General features: G+C 36.7%; 2 protein-coding genes and 1 long non-coding RNA gene across 4 annotated transcripts in view; 1 reads left to right on the forward strand and 2 right to left on the reverse strand.

Moving 5' to 3' along the window:
* Positions 1 to 3957: 3957 nt before the first annotated feature.
* Positions 3958 to 6831, reverse strand: LOC145665403 (uncharacterized). Its single transcript, XM_081732709.1, has one exon. The coding sequence runs from the start codon at positions 6829 to 6831 to the stop codon at positions 3958 to 3960; it is 2874 nt and encodes a 957-aa protein (XP_081588835.1).
* A 63-nt stretch (positions 6832 to 6894) lies between these two features.
* On the reverse strand, positions 6895 to 8400 carry LOC145665404 (uncharacterized). The gene has a single exon (XM_081732710.1). It carries the CDS (start codon positions 8398 to 8400, stop codon positions 6895 to 6897), a length of 1506 nt encoding a protein of 501 aa, XP_081588836.1.
* Positions 8401 to 10341: 1941 nt separating this feature from the next.
* LOC145664633 (uncharacterized) overlaps positions 10342 to 20184 on the forward strand; it is a 57844-nt gene continuing 48001 nt past the window's right edge. The window contains exons 1-2 of one of the 2 annotated variants that reach the window (XR_014127503.1): positions 10342 to 10596; positions 19503 to 19674. This is a non-coding gene — a long non-coding RNA (uncharacterized LOC145664633). Of the gene's footprint in view, positions 10597 to 11141; positions 11258 to 19502; positions 19675 to 20184 lie in introns of those variants that run through there. The other variant, XR_014127502.1, reaches the window with a different exon arrangement.

Here is a 20184-nt window from a genome sequence, read left to right on the forward strand (position 1 = left end):
ATTATTATTCGTTTTTTCTCCATAAATTATATTCCAGGTAGTTTTTCTTATTATGTTTAACCAATAACTACTGTCCCCGCCAAACGTTATACCTTTCTGCATAACTATTTTAGTTTAAGCCCTTGTATCTTCATAAGACTGATTTTCTTTGAAATTTCACTTAATTTCTTTAAACTTTCATGACAAAAATATTTATTTATTATTCGTCACTAAAAAAAAAAAAATATATATATATTAAAAGCTATATCTCATTTCCTGTTTTAGGAGCGGTCCACATATTTCGTAACGATATTTTAGACCAATTTTTACCCTCTTCTCCTCCTTGTCACACTTCGTAACGCAAGACCGAACCTCTTCAACTTTGTTACGTAACACTTTTTGATTTTTGTTTTTCACCAATTTTGATTATTTTGAGGGTTATTACAATAAAAAAAACTATTTTTAATGGTATAACTTTTTATTACAAAATGCTTATATTATTGTGAATATATTTGTAGCGTTTTTCGCCAACAAATCAAAGTATTAAAAAATGGTAGACCCGTAATAATATTTTAACCCCATAAGGTTGTTTAATTAACCAATCCTAATTCTTCAAAACTACTGTAGTTTCCCTAAAGGAATGGCACCCATCATTTTAGGTCACTGGTGATTGGCAAGGAGAAAGTACTGCGGAAGATGCAGTTAAAACAGGATCTAAAGCATCGACCTCTTCTTCCGAGATCCAGGATGCTTCGTGCATTTGAAGTTCGCCAGTGTCAACGACGCAAAGTTCTGTTCCTCGTCGACCACAGATTAGAAGTGGCTGCACACGTGAAGGAGCAGGGACATCACGTTTGTGAACAATTTTTCGAGCATCTTCTTTGGACTTTGGACTTCAGTTTACCACTTTACAAATTCTTCTTGTCCTAAAGCAGTGCGAGAATGCGAATAAATTCGATTTCTTCAGAAATATTTAAATCCAAAAATTGAAAAAAAAAGTACGATATTAATATCTGACTAATTATAATATCTTTTGGTCTGCAAATCGTGGATCGTTCCGTCACGGAAAATATTATTTCACGAAAAAGAGTTTCTTCTGTTTCATTGTTCTGTTTCATGCGAAACCTCTCAGAAGAAAAGAGTGGGTAACGATTCGAATCAAAACTTTTAAGTAATATTCTCAAAAATAGCAATTGTGACGGTGACGGTAACGGTGGAGGGTATTAATGTTTAAAATATGAAACAAATCTTTAATAACCTCCCGTTATCCGGAATCTCGGTAGCAGGAGCGCACGCTTTGAAAACAAAGTGCATCAAGAAATAATGAACTCAAAGAGGAATACCAATATTAATACTACTACACTCTTGGGTCGTAATCGACAACTTACCATTCGAGCCTTCAATATAACTCTCCACACTGAAGTTATTCACGAAGTTGTAAGACGTAGCGTGGACGTAGAGAGATGATGCAATCTAGACTCAGAATTCTCAGAATACAATTGCGTAAACTTGTTATTAAAAACCATACGTATTTATTTACTATATTTGTTTCTATAATACCACATTCTATCACAAAATAGTACTCATATACACAACAGATAATACTTGCCACAAATAAACAATCTTTTGACGTAAATAGTCGCTTCAATAATGACTTGGTAACGTCACTCACTTTAATTATTGATACCGTTCAACATAAAACTGAGATTGACAAGTAATTAAAAGAAGCATGATATTTAGAACAATGAATCACAAAATACTATATACTACAAAAATAATAATTATACATGCAATAAGGTTTCTCTACTACATTTCTAAAAGTCTTTTCAGAGTAAATGAAAGTCCAGACGACAGTAGCAAATTATATTATTTCAAATGTCTAGAAAGAAGTTTGATCTCTTATTTATATTTGTATTTATTATTCATTTATTATTTTTAATTATTTCCTTTTTACGGATGCAATGAACTATTATATTATACTTGCCACTTGATATAATTGTTTCTATCTTCAGTTCTGTCTTTGTCCGAACAGATGATTCACTAGTGAAATACTAATTTGAATGCAAAGTGACTAACTAACTGACACTTGATAGTCGCGGCTGGCGAACTTTTATTTAAATTGAATTTAACTTAGTACTGATACTTTAAACATTCTCCACAGATAAATGTGTTAGCTAGCACAGTTTTCAGAAATAATACAGTTATGTAACGATTTTATATAAATACAGTGGTTGTTAGATACTTTTATAGCTATAATTTGAAGTAATATTCCGCTATTATATAGGCCTATATCAAATATAGATTGATTTTCTTTCAAGCGCTTTTTATGGATATATGTTTCAATCTTGAGCTTAAGGTTAAAAGAATTCAATGCAAAGTAATGCGTTCATATTGTGCGCTCATTATATGCACGACGTTCTATATTTACTGATCCTTTAGAGTGTATACAAATTATCAACCTCTACTAATATTGACTGGCGCAAGAAACTTTATATTTACTTTTTGTAGCACTGATATGCAGTATCCAATAAAATAGATTAGGTTATGAGTGAGGTATTTGAAATGAATAATATTATATCGGCTTACATAAATAATGTATCAATATTGTAGATTTACCTTTTATATGCGCAAATGTTTTTACGGTAATATCAAAAGAATTCTATAATGTTACGAATGCTAAGCATGCTTTAGTGTGTCGTATACCGTATACACATATCACTTGTCTTAATTCTTTTCGTTGACATTAGTACGTGACATGCGATGTTTACTTGTAGTGGCTGGCTTCTTCACGAATATGGCTTACTCGTTATTTTTCGAGCACATTCAGTTTTCTTACCTTTACCAGCAGGTTAAAACAAAACAAGTCCTTTAACAATTTTTGTTCTATTAATTCACTTACAAATACTTCTTCATAGTTGCTGTTACAGTCTATAAAAGCAATTCGTGTTTAAGAATCAAAACACAACTTTCTATCTTTTGTCTATTTTCCATTAAACATCACACATTACTATATCATTCTACAAACAAGACCAAAACCATACAAATTGACTGAATGTCCTCAAAAATTACAAATGTTACCGGTACACATTACTTCAACCTTTTCTATAGCTTCTGCCGCAACTACTACGTTCCATTACAGTCAAATGTTTTTGAACTTTTCACAATGTTGCCAGATACAAACTCCACATCCTCCCACCTTTTGATTTATGGCAAATAAATCAAAACAAAATTACACTAAGTATCGTACAGGTATCTTCACCTTTCGACCTTTTCTTGTTGTGACAACACGTTCACCCTTTTCTTCAATTTTACCTAAAGTCAAGGTTTTAGACGGACATTCCTCTTCATTTTTCGCTTGCACAACACCTTCTTCGGTTTGAACAAAACTCACTTCCAAGGGGTACAACCGCTGAACAGGTCTTATAATTTCTCCACTCTCAGTCTTAATCCTAGCTACTCGTACAATATCATCCTTCCCAGGGAACACCTTTGTAACTTTTCCTAAAGGCCAGTCTAGTCTTCTCTTATTGTCACTTCCAACAAGTACAACGTCTCCTTCTTTTATTTCTCGACAAGTTTTCTTTCCGGTTTGCTTCAGTACTGACTTAAATACTCACTACGAAATCTATCTCTCAATTGTGTTCTTATGTGCTGCAATCTTCTAAATCTTTTTGACTTGTCAACTGTCTCTATATGATCCAGATCAGGTACTCCTATCTCCAAATTATCTTGTAAAAACATAGCTGGAGTAATGGGTGTGAGATCGCTTGAATCTTCTGACAAATAAGTCAACGGACGTGCATTGATAACTGCTTCTATGTCACACAACACTGTACTCAATTCTTCATAACTTAGAGATGTTCTACCCAACGTTCTACGAAGAAGTTTCTTGATCATTTGTATAATTCGCTCCCACCATCCACCCCACCAGGCAGCGGTAGGTGGAATGAACTTCCACTGTATTCTTTCTACTGATGACTACAAAGAAATTTGTTCCCAGTCGATTAACTTAAAGAGATTATCTGCACCGACAAAATTCGTTCCATTATCAGAATAAATTACCTTTGGCCTTCCGCGCCTGTCAATAAATCTCCTAAAAGCTGATAAAAAACTAGAGGTCGATAAAGACAGTACTAGTTCTAAATGCACTGCACGATAAACGGCACAAGTAAACAAGACAATCCAACATCTTTTCCCATCTTGAAGGAAGAGAGGCCCAGCTAAATCTACTCCGGTTGTTTCGAAAACTAATGCATCTTTAACTCTGTCTTCTGGCAAGGAAGCTGGTGTAACATTAATATTTTTTGCATCGTACCGTTTACATTTAACACATCTTCGAACAACAGAACTTATAGTTTTTCTCCCACGAAGAATCCAAAACCTTTCACGTAACTTTGTCAATAATACTTGAACTCCAGCATGAGATGATTTCAAATGTTCCTTCAATATCAACATCTTCACAACTTCATGCTCAGGTGGTAATACAATAGGACTCCGAAAATCATCTTCATCGAGTCTACGTGCAATTTTAGTCTTTAACCTAATGAAACCTTCACCATCAACAAAAGTACACAATTGTTTCAAACGATCTGGTTCACTCACAAAACATTCTTTCTGAATAGTTCTCGTTATAACCTTCTCATCTGATTCTATTTCAAATACCAATAGCTCACCCGTTAATCTTTTACTTTCCTTTGAACGACAATTATGGATAAAACGCAAGATCCATGCAACCATACGTATTAATTTCTCATAATTTGAAAAATACTGCATATACCACTTTGGCTCATTTGCAACACTTAATGAAACAACTGTTTTCAGTTTTTCATTATTTACTTCAAGCGCATTTGGTTTCATATCAGTTTTCGGCCAGAATTCTTCCGTCTGCCGTAACCAGTCAGGTCCTTCCCACCATTTACTTTTCAGTAACGCTGCAGCATTGCAGCCTCTTGAGGGTAGGTCAGCTGCGTTCAAATTTCCCGGTACATGTCTCCAACACTTTACATCGGAGAGAGCTCGAATTTCCTTCACTCTATTCATTACAAACACTCCCCAAGGTTCATCATTTTTTATCCAGTAAAGCGCCACCAAAGAATCAGTCCAATAGAACACAGGAATGTCTAAATTTAAACTCTCAATCACAGACACAGCAAGTCTAACTCCGATACAACAGGCCATTAATTCTAAACGTGGAATAGTTGACTTTTTCAATGGCGCAACACGTGCTTTGCTGAATAACAACTGGACATTAACTTCTCCATTGCATTCACTTCTCAAAAACACGACAGAAGCATATGCATTTTTACTAGAATCACAAAAAACATGTAACGTCCAAGAGTTCCTTGTAACATCTTGTGCAAACTGTCTAGGAATCTTTATTTCGGTCAACATCGCCAGTTCTTTATACCACCTGTCGAATTTCCTGGAAATTTCTGAAGAAACTGGTGTGTCCCAAGAGTTGTTATTTTCCCAGCTTTCTTGAAGTAACAATTTTGGAATCAACGTCACTGGTGACAGAAATCCTAGAGGGTCAAATAACCTATGAGCAGTAGATAAAATAACTCGTTTTGACACTGGTCCTTCTACTCTGCCTAAATTCTTTGTATCACACAATAAAGTGTCTGTACATGTGTCCCATAACATACCTAGAACTGAAGTGTAAACATCATTACTGCCTATAGAAGAACCACTATATACCCATCCTCGTAAATCGAATTTACCTTCACTGAGCAGCGTCTTTGATTTTTCGATTAAAGCAAACATTTCGTCTTCATTGTCAACAGACGTGATACAATTATCGACATAAAGGGATTGTTTCAGTTTACTAGCTATTTCTTCATATTCACGGGGACCATTTTCTAAATGGTAATTAAGTACGGCCCCCAACAGAAAGGGACTGCAATTCACACCAAAAACAACTCGCATATGTCTAAATGTTTTAAACTTCCTTTCGTCAAAATTCTCCCACCAAAGAAATCTTAAATAATCACGATCGTTTTTATTTACCGAAATTTGCAGGAAAGCTTTTCTAATGTCCGATATAACCCCTACTTTTTTCTCTCTAAACCTATGCATAAGTGCCGGAATTTCTTCAATTAAGTTTGGACCCTTCTCTAAACAGTCATTCAATGAATATGCACCCTTCGTTTTCGAAGACGCATCAAAAACTGGCCTGATTGGGGTAGTGAAATTCTCTTTTATCACTGCCCTATGTGGTAAATAGTAACTTCGATTGTCCAGCTCCTCCTCCGGTACTTCTTCTATGATTCCTTCTTCCAACCAGTTTCGAAAAACGTTATCATAGTCTTCGTATCTTCCTTCTTGCCACAGCTTCTCGGTCATCTTCACACATTTCTTTTCAGCTATTTCCTTGTTGTCATGTAGTTCCATAGGTTCTTCCTTCCACGGCAATTTAACTTCGTAACGGCCATCTGAATTCACACACAAAGTTTCTTCAAAATGTCTTAAAATTACTTCATGGTTTTCGTTCTTAGTCTTAACTTCTATTGGGTCAGTGATGCCTAACGTATCTAATTTCCACAAATCCGCAATACGGTCACTGATTGACAATAAAGTGATCACAACATTGGCAGACATACCATAACATCTTTTGGACGGTAACTTACCCATTATCGTCCATCCAAACATTGTTCTAACAGCAAATAGTCCTGACTCTAACATATCTACTGTTAAAAATTCACTAGCCATATCCGCACCGATTAACAGTTCTATTTCTCCTGTACTATCTAAATCGGACAACCAAATTTTTCTCTTCTTCATTTCTTTTAACCAAGGTCCACGTTTAAGAGAAGGTATCTCACCGCAAATTACTGGTTTCTCTAAAACTTCCATCCTACACGAATGATTGTCATTAACATCAGCTACAAGTATACTATATTTGTTAAGGGACTCCTTTTATGTTTTGACACCACCAAACAAACTATGTTCTAAAGTTTCAGTACATATTGGTTGACAACCGAGCACTTCCACTACTCGCTTAGAGACATATGATCTCTGTGAACCACTGTCATAAAGTGCACGCACTACACATTCTTTCCCGTTTGTTATCAATTTTAACTTAAGTGTTTGTAGGAGAAACTCATCCCTACCATTTTGATTCGTAAGTGTTACGTTATGCTGTTCTGAATTTTGTTTTGTTTTGTTTTCTAATTTTTCCGAGCACAAAACCGAAAAATGTTTTTCCTTACACAAAAAACAAACATTAAACGTACAGTTCTTGGCAGTGTGTTTTTGAGGTTTCAAACACCGAAAACAACACTTTTGCTGCATTAAAAGTTTCTTTTTCTCTTCCAGGTTCATACTCTTGGCCTTTTCACACTTTTGTGGTAAATGATACGCTTCACAAAAAACACACTGTTTGTCCTCTTTTACCTGATTTTGTCCAGAAAACAGATTATTAACAGTAGGCACCCTTTTTTCTTCTTTATTCTTTTTAAAATTCACCATGGAAGTTTGTTTCACTTTAAACCCTGCTTGAGCTAACGCAATGCGTTCTTCTCCCTCCACTTCATTTCTCAGAAACTGTAACAACTGTTTTAGTTTCTCACTATACGTATTTGCATTACTGTCACTTACACTGGCAGTCGCTGTATGCCTTAACCAAACCCTCAAAATTTCATCAGGCAAACAAGATTCTACCAAGGGGAATAACATAGCTGCATATTTTTCACTAGTCATACCTATTGATTCTAGCACACGTAAATATGACTCAAGGTTATCATATAAGGAATACAATTTTAACTTATTTTTGTCGTTCGAAACATTCTGTATAACAAGTCCTAACAGTTCACGTATGTAGTACTCTATCAACAATTCTTCTCGACCAAAACGATTGCATAAACTTTCCACAGCTTTATCGTAATTATCGGCTGTGGGTGGATAACTGTTCACTACGTCCCATGCTCTGTTACCGGTACTAATTGCTTGTAGCAGGTATTGGAACTTGTCCTCTTTCTCGATTTCATCATCGTTATGAATTAGTTTGAACTGGCTCCAGAAACTTATCCACTCACTTATTTCCCCACTGAAAGTTTTCAACTCAATTTTCGGTAATTTAAGTCTCTTTTTACCTGTATGGCCACCTGAACTGCTAGAAGGAGCTACTTTTTTCATGTTCTCATGTTTTACACGCGCTTCGTCGAACATTTCCCGGTAACTTTCCACGTTGTTGTATTCTTCATTGTAACGTGCTTCACTTTTTTTGCTTGTATCACTAAGCAACAGTACAAGAATATTTTCATCATAGGTTGATAATTCGGTTATAAGTCTCTCCAACTTCGTAAAATATAACTTGACACTTTCCACATTTACATTGTCCTTTTCACATTCAGCCACTAAGCTATTATAAGCCTTTGAAAACGATATCTGCACCGGTTTCCTAGCCTTTACTAATTTATCCATGATTCGTCCTTTTTTCCCGCCCCACGCTGGGCGCCAAAATGTTACAGTCTATAAAAGCAATTCGTGTTTAAGAATCAAAACACAACTTTCTATCTTTTGTCTATTTTCCATTAAACATCACACATTACTATATCATTCTACAAACAAGACCAAAACCATACATATTGACTGAATGTCCTCAAAAATTACAAATGTTACCGGTACACATTACTTCAACCTTTTCTATAGCTTCTGCCGCAACTACTACGTTCCATTACAGTCAAATGTTTTTGAACTTTTCACAATGTTGCCAGATACAAACTCCACAGTTGCATTCTCCTTTTACTATTCTCCTTCAACCTGCCCACTTGCTGTCGATTCATCATGCTGCTCCCCGTCATGTCTTGACAATGTTGCCAGTGAAGTTTAGACAACAGTGGTGTTCAGAAGGTTACTGAGCGGAGCGCTCAGTCACACCGCTCGAAGTGAGCGAAACGCAAAACTCGCGAAAACGTATACAAATGCTGATGGGGCAGCGTGTCCTGTCACACAATACGAGTAGCAACGCGAAGGAATTTTAAAGCGGTGGTTACTATCACTAACAACTAACTCCAGAAAAGCGTGTGGCAATGCTGCGATAGCCACAAAACGGATTTTTATTGTATTGCAATACACACAGAGTTCATCACCAGTCATGCTGGTGTCTAGTGCATCTGCGAATCCGTACTGTATGATTCAATTTATATAGGCTATAGTTCACAACTTTCCAAAATAATGGAAACATTTATCTATCTATCTATCTATCTATCTATCTATCTATCTATCTATCTATCTATCTATCTATCTATCTATCTATCTATCTATCTATCTATCTATCTATCTATCTATCTATCTATCTATCTATATCTATATATCTATATCTATATATATCTATATCTATCTATCTATCTATCTATCTATCTATCTATCTATCTATCTATCTATCTATATATATATATATATATATATATATATATATATATATATATATACATACACAGAAAGTCACTACATTTGTAAGTTAACTCTTGCGAACCACCCGACTGATCACGATCAAATTTTCAACATAGATGAGTTTTGGGCCTGGGATGGATTTTATTGCTTCACTTTGAAGGTGCACTTTGAAGAGAAGGGAAAGATACGTAAAAATGATCGAAAATGACCAATATTAATGTCGAATCCATAGCTTTCGGGGTGGTTGATATGCACAATGACACTTCCGATGTCATTTAAATCCAAATTTTAGTCCCCATTAGTACTCCTAAGCGGGATGGTGACGTAAAAATAATTGAAAATTACCGATTAATTGGAATCCAATCTGAAAAACCGAATAACGTTGTTTTCACCAAATTTTCCATCTGAGATAAATATGTTTTTTTAAAAATTAGTTACAGCATACAAAAAAGGCAATGCAGGCCTACTTACAAATCAATTTAGTACCATTGTTGTATGGTAGTATTTATAGTACCTTGTTAAAACATTTGTTTTCAAACTGTCAAATATAATTCGCAGTAAATTGTGTAATCTGCTGTGAAAATAAAAAGTACCGGTATACCATACTATTTTCCGATCGGTGTAAGGAAGATATACCATACTATTTTTCGATTGATATGGTAAAATAGTATTTTTTCATACCATTTTACTGTACATTATTAATTATTTGTAAACTTTGTTATTTTAAAGTGATTGAAACTAGGCAATCTTACGATGATGTTTTCAAAGTCGGTCGTTTGGGTGGGAGCAGTAAATACTTTAGAAGTGCGTGGCCCCGATGGGCCCCCTTTGGCTACACCCCTGGGCTGATGCTAATTCAACTGTGAAGGTACTAAAAATAGCTTTGAAAGATTTCGGGCTTGATTTGAAGAAACTACGCGGTTTAGGGACTGACAACACTAATGTCATGGTGGGAGTTAATAATGATGTGTACCAAATATTAAAAAAGAAATCAATCATCTCGTGTTCGTTGTGTTTGTCATTCTGTGCAAATGGGAAGAGAGAGGGTTGACGCTATTCTTACTACTTGTGCAGGGTTGAGACGACTCGGGAAGTGCTGCTATGATTTCGGTTTACCATTTCCATATTACAAAACATTCATACTATAACAAGAGCAAGTTACTCCAATGTACAAGTTGGAGACGACGAATCGGAGGATGAATTAGCTCCATTAATGAATTAGTGGTAAGTACTTCTGTGCTGCATTTTTTTAAAGGATATAGTATACATGAAGCTGCATCAGTTCCCGAAGGAGTAGGATGCTCATCCTTAGGGATTATTCATTGAGTATGTACGAACTTACACAGGGGGTAACAAAGCAACTTTTATTTACTTATCGACTGATACGAAAATAGAAAAGAACGTACCTGTACTTTATATCTGCATGTGTAGTGCCCTTGTACTTTATCTATGACTATGTGTATGGGGGGGAGGGGGAATTTAACGCATATCGCATGTCTTGTGCACATGGATACTTCTTACTATTGCTCTACGTAGAAAATTTATGATATTTCATGTAGAAGCGGTAATAGAACACAGAAGAACGCAGATCAGGGGGTTCTCATGTATACTATTACCTTTTTTTAGTGCATAGATTGGAATTAATTACAATATGCAGCTTTTTTAGGTGTAGCGGGATTTTTTGCTATATTTGTAGATCGCGATATTTTTTGGTGGAATTCTGGCGGTTTTGGTTTTCAATTTAGCGTGATTTTGTGCAAACTCGTTGGCAACACTGCTTGCGCTGCCTGCCGTTCTTTCCTGTATGATGGTGGAAACGTTGAGACTTGACGCTTGGTAGAAGCATTTGCGAGTGGGTAAAATAATTCATATGAAAGAGGCACTGGTAAGAAAAGAATTAGTTTTAAATTTTAGTACTTGAACAGATTGTTTACAAAAAAATAAAGAAGGAGGTTCAAAACTCTCCTTCTTTAAAAAAAAAAAAAATGAACGGAGTCATTCCCACGTGGTTTTGCTAAACTACTTTTGCCGGTAACAACTAATCCTTATGTATTTATTCTGTAAACTAATACGTGTTGCGCCAAAGTGTTAGTGCCACAGAGTAGGTCCAGTATTTCATGTTTAGAAACGAAAATTTTGTCATTTATCAGGAAAGTCACAAAGAAAGTGATTCTTAATAATTCTTTGGTGCACATTCACTTTAAGAAGACTTTACCATTTTGCGCGTAAACACTGCGTCAGGAAATACGCCAGTAAAACTACAGGGCAAAGGACACAAAGCAACCTGTACACAGGCCTGTGACAAACATCTTGGGATTTCAGCTAAACTAATAAAACGGAAGCTCTGGCGCGACGGTGCCAAGTGGTAAATGGGTGTAGCTGTGGGTAAGCAGACAAACTACAGTGCGATCAGGTGGCAGGGGATAGAAATGGATGTGTGCCAAATAAACGTGGCAATACCGCTGGTCTCTCATTTGCTAGCAGAATTTAAAGGGAACTTAAAGGAGTGCCGCCTTTAAATGACAAGATGTTTGTCTCGCCGTTTAGATGGCCGCTATCTAACAGTCAGAGCAGAAGTGCATCACCAGGCCCGAGCGGTTAGCAAAGGGTTGCGTCTGTAGGCAGCAGGCGCGTCAGCGAAGATGAATATAGGCGTAAACGAGGATGTCGCTAAAACAGCTAGGTTACATTTAGCTAGTTGCTTTCTTAACACATTCATTACGATTACATTGTGGTAGAATAATTGAGAAAGCACTCTGATAAGTAACTTGATGTGTGCTAAATTATTTTTTTCACCCCATCAGCACAATATTCACGTTGCTTTTATAATGCATTGACTGCAAATACCTTCCCATCATTGATATTCTCGGTTAGTGTTTCTCCATTTCTTACTTTTATGGTCGACCTAGGCCCTATACGTATCACATTGTCTGCTCGATTTCAACAATTCGTTTCGTCACAAAACGTAACTTATTTTGTAGTTTTTTTTTTTTATTATTTTGCTCGTGGGTTTTCCCGTTTCCTTCCACTTTCTTGGAAATGTTCTAGATTACTGGTCCCCCATGTAGGTTAGTAGCTGGGTTGGTTTCTTTCGGTACTAAAGTTTATACATTTAATTTACACAGTATTGCCGAGCGAGCGTTAGCGAGTGAAGGCGGATTAGAGCCCCGCATGGCACGTTTTTTTTTGTCTTTATTATTGCTCAATGGGAAGGGGGACCAATAATCGGTTATAGTTAAGGAGCCGTACTTCCCATTTAGGGAAGGACGAGAAACGCCATACTTTCAGGAATTATTCATTGACTATCTAGGATATTAAAAAGTAGGTAATAGACTGAGTTCTTGCCCATGTACTTAGGGTGTTTAGGTAGTGCAACAGTAAGATGTATCCTCGTGCACGGGAGATGAGAAGTAGCTGTTCTTAACTATTACCCAATAATCTAGAATCTTGTCCACTTTGTTCATTCCACCACTTTACTCATCTCTCATCATCATCGTCTCCTTTAGCCTAACCGGCATAACCGTTGGACGTAAAATTTAAGATTTCATTTCATTTCATTTTCAAATTAGGACCTGGGAAATAGTCAACAGATGGCCGTAGTAACTTTCGGGTCAGAATATCAATGTAATATGCTGCATTAACTTGTTTATTCCAGATTGTAATTCATCCTACTCCATTTGAAGTAAAGCATCCCACAACATGACACTTTCATCAAATTTTCTTCTTTCGGAAACGTACTTTGCTTCACATTTTCTCCTTTTCTCATCCAAAATTTCATTCCACTGTCGTATCCAACAATCATAAATTTCTCTTCCTCCAAGAAAGTTACGTGCACCATTGTTCATCACTCCATGCACCCTCTCTTTTCGCGTTTACATGTTTATCAGTTAAAAGTGAGTTCTTTCCTAGAGATTTCTTATGTAACCCTTTTTCATTAAATCGTCAGACAAGTCATTTTATAACCTGCATTAGAATAAATAGCCAAGCGAAAAATCTCTCGATTCAATCTCGCAGTTGGTTTCATTTTCTGCCACATCGTTCTCATTCAGAAGACATACTATGCTCTCCTTGCTTCTGTATTATTCTACCAAAGAAAGTATGATGTATACCAACAATTTTGGCGATATTGTCTATTTGAGTAGCCGTCACTTCGCAGTGCCAGAATTCGTCTTTGTTTGGAAAAGGCTTGTGTCGGACCGCGGTGGCTTAGTGGTAGAGCGTTCACCTCTGGTGCTTGGAGTCCCGGGTTCGATCCCAGCCCCCACCAATTGAACTTTGTGGTGGACAAACACCGTGTGTGTGGGTTTTCTCGGGGTTCTCCCGTTTCCTCCCACTTTCTTCATTCCACCATTTCATTCACTACTTTTCGTCACCGTCTCCTTTAGCCTAACCGGCATAAACGTGGGACGTAAAACTCCAAGATTTCAAGGCTTGTGTCACACACTTTTCTCATATTTCAAGTTTCTAGGGAATGAGATTCTTTAGCGTCTTACAATATACGTGAAGTACTTCCGTTAGAACGTAAACAAAACGAACATTCAATAATACATCATTTTCATTAAAATTTGCACTGTACACCGCTCCAGAAAAGCAAACAAAACAAGAATTTTCAGTCTCAACCACATATTGAGTACAGACACCAAACGGAGAGCATCTGAATGACTGTAACGCAGAACACTGCTCTGATACTTTCCAAAATTAAAGGTTGTTGGAAACACCAAGTAGATGCCAGTATGTCACGGAATAGCTTATTTAAATAGTAAATATATTGAAACCCTTGCGGTTGCTCTGAGTGGTGCTATTTTTTTTGTGACGAACTGTATATTATAAAGTAACAGTAGCCCCCACACCCCCAAACGTATATTATTTTACAATATTTGTTATTAGAAGAAATTCTTCAATGCAGGTGGAATTTTGGTTAATTAATAATTTCGAATAATTTATTTCGCTTGTAAACTTGAAAAACTCTTGACCCAACTTAAAAAAAAAAAAAAAAAAAAAAAAAAAGTAACCGGGAACAACAATAACATCAGTCATTGCAAAACAGTATACCCATTCCAAACAAATGACCTTCAAAGAACACCAGACGTATGCCACAAAAAAACATTTTGTAAACCCATAAAACCCTAACACACATACAAACACAAATAGATCACTGAAACACACCATGGCATTAGTACTGTATCGCCGGACCAATTTGAAAATCGAAAAAAACACGAAAACGTAGTGCATTCGGTTATATTTGGTTGGATTACATTAAGTTACGTTAAATTATATTACATTAGGCGTGCAGTATTACTATACGGATCCATAGTATAAGTAGTAGTAGGAAAGGGTTAGAATCCCCGTAGGAGGTGGTTGGGGCTAAGTGCTGTATCGTCGGACTATTTTTAGGTAATTTACCGGGTCACTTGGTGAATTTATGTAAGTTTCTGAGGAAAAATGAGTGAAAGTCAAGTAAGGGGAATAGTAAAAGTTAAGAAAGTGGTTGTATTTGTTGGTTGTTTTTGATGTAAGCGGCACTGTATGTGGAGGCGGATGGACTATTAGGCGGAGAGGTATACTTGTTATGATATAGTGGCGCGAAAGACAGTGTCGAGATACAGAAAAATTCGGGCAAGTCTTGAATATTCCATTTTATGTCGAGAACAGAACCCAACCAACCCCTGCGTCGCTTCTAACCAGTTACTACAACTACTATAGATCCGTATAGTAAAATTGCACGTCTAATGTAACGCAACTTAATCTAACCAACCAAATCCAGTACATTTTGGCACTTTTTTTTTTCGATTTTCAAATTGGTCCAGCGATACAGCACTAATGCCGTTGGTTGGGTTCTGATCTCGACATGAAATGGGCAAATTAAAGACTTGCCCAAATTTTTCTGTACATTTTACAATCAATGGATACGTATAGTAAAAGTGTACCTCCACGAAAAAGTCCATCCGCCTTCACATACAGTACCGCTTACATCAAAAACAACCACTTTCTTAACTTCTACTATTCCCCTTACCTGACTTTCATTCATTCTTCCTTACAGATTTAAGTTCTCCAATTCACCCGACAAATTTCCTAAAATTGGTCCGCCGATACAACACTTGACCCCAGACCATAAAATATACACAGAACACACGAGGTGTAAAGCAATATATTGCAGTACCGGTATATAAATACTTCGACAGATTCACCCGCGGTGGCTCAGTGGTAGAGCTTTCTCGTCTGGTGCATAGGGTCCCTGGTTTGATCCCAGCTCGCGCCAAGTGAACTTCGTGGTAGACAAATCTGTGTGCGTAGGTTTCTCGGGTTTCTTCCGTTTCCTCCCACTTTCTTCATTCCACCATTTCATTCATTTATGATCACAGTCTCCTTTAGCCTAACTGGTATAATCGTGGGTCGTAAAACTTAATTTCATTTTCGACAGATTCATACTTTACTATCACATACCACGTCGTCTACCACCAACGAAGAATTCAACATCTACTCTGAATACGAAAACGAAACTTTCGAATAATAGCAAACTAAAATATAATTTATTGCATGTAAAACATTAAGGAAATAACAAAAAGTAGAACTTTATTTATCTAAAATTATAATTAACTAAAACATTATTACTTTATGAAATAATAGACCTACATGTCGCTAGTGTGGTTAAGGAAACAAACATGGTAGTGGATTGTTCAAAGATTGAAGTTCAGTGTTCTTAGTTTGGGTAATGATATATTTCAACGATAAAAATAAGTCCAAAAACTGGAAGAAAAGAACACAAAAAGAATAAGGAACAAAAAGGAACCAAAAGAAGATACGTAAAATATATTTCACTAGTTTTATAAAGGAGAACCTGTGTTCTAGGACCTTCCCGTTAAACAGCATTCGCTGCCTTTCGTATGACATCAAATCCATTCAAATTAGGTTAAAATTCATCCTTTATAGGAGTAGCTTATTATCTGCCTCTTTAAGCTCCCAAATTTATGCTTTTTCTAAGAATGGGAAGTACTAGACCGAGTATATATGCTCGCCCATCCGTCTTATCTATCGATAGGTATAGTAGCAAAATCTAAGATCAGTTACAGGCATAATATCAAGAAGGTCAATTTCACGTGAGACTTACATGACATTTAACAATCTCAGAGGGCATATTAGTTGTATGAATAGTTTTTAGACTGATAGTTGAAAGTAAATCGTGGATTGGAAGAATTAAAGTTTTTTTTCTTTTTATTGCCGACCATTGGAGTGAAGAATAAAACTGATATTTATGACCTTTTGTCTCGTAACTTACACAACACGGAAAGATTTTTTTATGTGCCCAGTATTTCAAGAATAGATTAATCTTCGGTTATTATTTAGTTTCTCCCCAAATTACATGTTAGTGACTCTTTCTCACTTAGTGGTGATTATGGTTTGTTATTTGTAATTGTGATGAGTATAAATATAGTGTGCACGTATGGCATAAAAACTTCAGTGCATAAAACACGAATCAACTTGTGCTAGGTGGCCAATAAAAAGCACTAAAGGTATGTAACAGAGTCTCGGCTCGGGGTCCCAAGCGTTATCAAGGGGTGCCTCCATAGGGAACAGACGCACAAGCGAAGATGAGGATACGCATAAACGACCTCATAAACAAGGTCGTTTACTAGGGTTCAGTATGAGTTCTAGTACCATTTCGTAAGCCGTCGATGGATTTAGGAGAGATAATAAAGCCATCCTTCAAAAGGCTTCTTCCGTAAGCGTATATTTATAACGAAAATAGCATAAATAAACCATTTTCGGTTTGAGCATTGATTACCATAGAACAAAAACTTTAATAGGTCAGGAAAAGGTGCTTCTCGAAATTAATACCGAGTTACAAGAATAAAGTTTGTCCTCACTTTTATCTCTCTATTCTAACTTAACGGCTAATACTTGTTTTTCTTTTTTTTTTCTTTCTTTTTCGAGTTAGAAACACGATAATAAATAGCTAGAAGTAGTTACTTTATAAGGATTTGTTTTCGTAATAATAGGTTCTATTTCCTCCCTTATCTTGATGATTGTGAGCTGTAGAAATCTAGAATTTCCAGTTCCAATTCTGATCATCTTGGATCAAAAAGTGTAATATATAGGGAGAATATTTTCGCATGGATTCAGCATCTGAAGAGTAGGCTCTACTTTCGATTTTATCCCTCTGATGCAACCGAAAGTTATAGATCTAGCACTTTAGGTTTTAATATTAAATCCCATATTTGGATATTATTGTTATTTCACAATACGCAACGCACCTCACATGTTCATTGAAAGGAAGAAAACTTGAACTGAGTAATAATTTGTTAGTTAATAGCACTGATAGAGCTAGAAAGTGTTTAGTTCTACACGTATAACGGATTTGTAAGAAATCGATTACTTATTACCATTATCGCTATCACTTTCTTTTATAATCATCCTGTACTGTTTCGTATCTTAAAGAAGCATTGCTCGAGCAGACGGTTCTACCAAATTTGACACATTTCTAACATTTTCAAGTCACGTTAGAGCATTGTATTTCTTTTAGCAGAGCATGTACTGAATGAGAAGCTCCATTATTATTTGCAGCTTGACTTCAGAAGGGCTCAGTATAAATACAGTGTGGAAGTAAGGCATAAAAGCTACAATGCGTAAAACACGAACTAACATGTGCTAGGTGGCCATCAAAAAGAACAAATGGTAACTGTATCAGGGGAGGAGCCCAGTAGGGGTCCTGAGCGGTAGAGGGGATGCGTCCGTGGGGAGCAGGCGCGTCAGCGCGGGGTTAGTGGAAGAGCACACTTACACATACAATACTTTCATTTTTTTTTTTTTTTTTTTTGGGCAAGTTGGGTGAATTACGTTAAACTAAATTATTCGAAATTAGTAATCACCCAAAATTCCACTTCAATTGAAGGACATCTTCTAATAACATACAGAAGCCTGGGTATTCTAAAATAATATACGTTTGGGGTGGGGAAGTTCTGCCTCTGTTAGTATATCATGTCGATTATTGGAAGAAATCCTTTTATGCAGGTGTATTTGGTTAGTTCATGGTTTGAAATACTTTACTTTGTCTTCACCTAACTTGGACTCTGGGTGGTGGATCTGGAGGGGGGACCTGTGTTTGAGAACCTTGCCCTTGATGACTTTATTAATTGTGTACCTTGCACAAAAATCTGAACGTTTGTGAACATATGCAGATTATAGAAATTTGAAAACAAAGGGCTGAATTTAAGGAAATGATTCATTTATGTTCTCGTACCAGAGATCATCATCATTCTGGGAGGTCTGGTGGCTGTTAGCAGCTGTCTTCGAGACAGGCAGCTGCTAGTTTCGATTTGATAGAAAGAGCCAGGACGGGAGGTGATGAAATCACAGAAATGCAGGGTGGATGCTTGTGCGGTGATGAACATTGGCTTGTGGTCCACAGGAGTGATGAACTGGACAGCGGGCCTCAATTTCATCCGGAGGTGGTAGTTATTATTTTTGAGTTTATCGTCCCGTTCAACAGCGAGGCTGTTTGAGACGTGGAATCCAAACCAGATGAACTTACGCCGGGAATCGAACCCGGGTCTCCCACGCCAAAGGCGCTTACGCTAACCCCTTAGCCTCAAAGGCGCTACCGGATGTGGTTGTGTTTGCAGTGATTGACATTCTTTTGTCAGCAGGAGTGAAGAACTGGACAGCATGCCTCAATTGCAACCGGAGGTGGTTGTCTGCGGCGATGAACATTCTTATCTGCAGAAGTGATTAAATATCCGAACGGCTTTGGGAATTGGTCCACTGGACATCTATCTGCCCATGGTGTCATCTGCCATCATTTAGTAGCAGGAACTGCATCAAAGACTGCTTTAGGGATTCTTAGGAAGGAAGTGTAAGGTTAGAGGGATGGAGTGTTACACGGGGTGTAGGAAAATAATTTTAAAGTTTTATTCAGTTTGTCAATATTAGCACAAGTGTCATGAAGAAGGAAGTAGAAGTGTTTGAGATTTAGTATTCACAGCCCGTTGTGAGTTTGGGTATGAACGTTTCTATTACCATTAGAATAACCATAACGAAACTATACCGCGATGAGATTCTGCTGAATTTTTATTATTATTATTATTTGTTTAATGGAAAGAGGGAACTTAGTGAATGTTTTTTCAAATATCCAGGTCAAGCCAGAGGTTAAATGGAAGGATGCAGAACGTGTATTATGCGAACTATATAAGGAAGCTACCCCTAGTCGTGTTAGTTAGCTGGCCTGGTAACGATCAGAGCAGCATGGAAGTGGCCAGTACCGTATATGCTTTCGTCAGCCTTCTGATGCCTGAGGAAGTACATCAGGTAAGGAATGATTCTTTAGATATAAATACAGTTAATCTTGAGGGTGAGATTTTTTTTCAGATGTGCATAGTTTTTTAGAATAACTAAACAGTAAAATATAGATAGGTCGTTGAAAATATAGGTAGTAAATTAAAATACTAAGTTAGATGCATCTATCTTATATTATTGACATAAAGTTTCATTGTATTTTAATTAAGTCATTGATACAAATCAGAATTATGAATTAAAGCCTGTCTAGGAGGAAGACACGAACTTTTTGTATATTGCCTCTTTACGTAACTGAAGTCAAAAGGTTTCTACTTACGGGATTAATGAAGGTTTAGGTACAGTGTCAACCATTATGACTACTTAATAATTAGTCAGTCAACTAATTTGACGATACTGAGAATACAGGCTATAACGTCGCTTCTCACCAGACCTGACCTTTGTAACCATTTGTTTATTTTGTGGTCAGTTTATATATTTTTCTGTCTTGGCATTTCAACTAGGTATCAGTTCCTTGTTTGTTTC

Source organism: Thermobia domestica, chromosome 11 (genome assembly GCF_964235325.1).
Source record: "Thermobia domestica chromosome 11, izTheDome1.hap1.1, whole genome shotgun sequence".
Lineage (NCBI taxonomy): Eukaryota > Metazoa > Arthropoda > Insecta > Zygentoma > Lepismatidae > Thermobia > Thermobia domestica.

What these genes read in the sequence shown, in the direction of transcription:
- LOC145665404 (XM_081732710.1), bottom strand. Translation starts at nt 8,400, where the DNA reads ATGGATAAATTAGTAAAGGCTAGGAAACCGGTGCAGATATCGTTTTCA.
- LOC145665403 (XM_081732709.1), bottom strand. Translation starts at nt 6,831, where the DNA reads ATGGAAGTTTTAGAGAAACCAGTAATTTGCGGTGAGATACCTTCTCTT.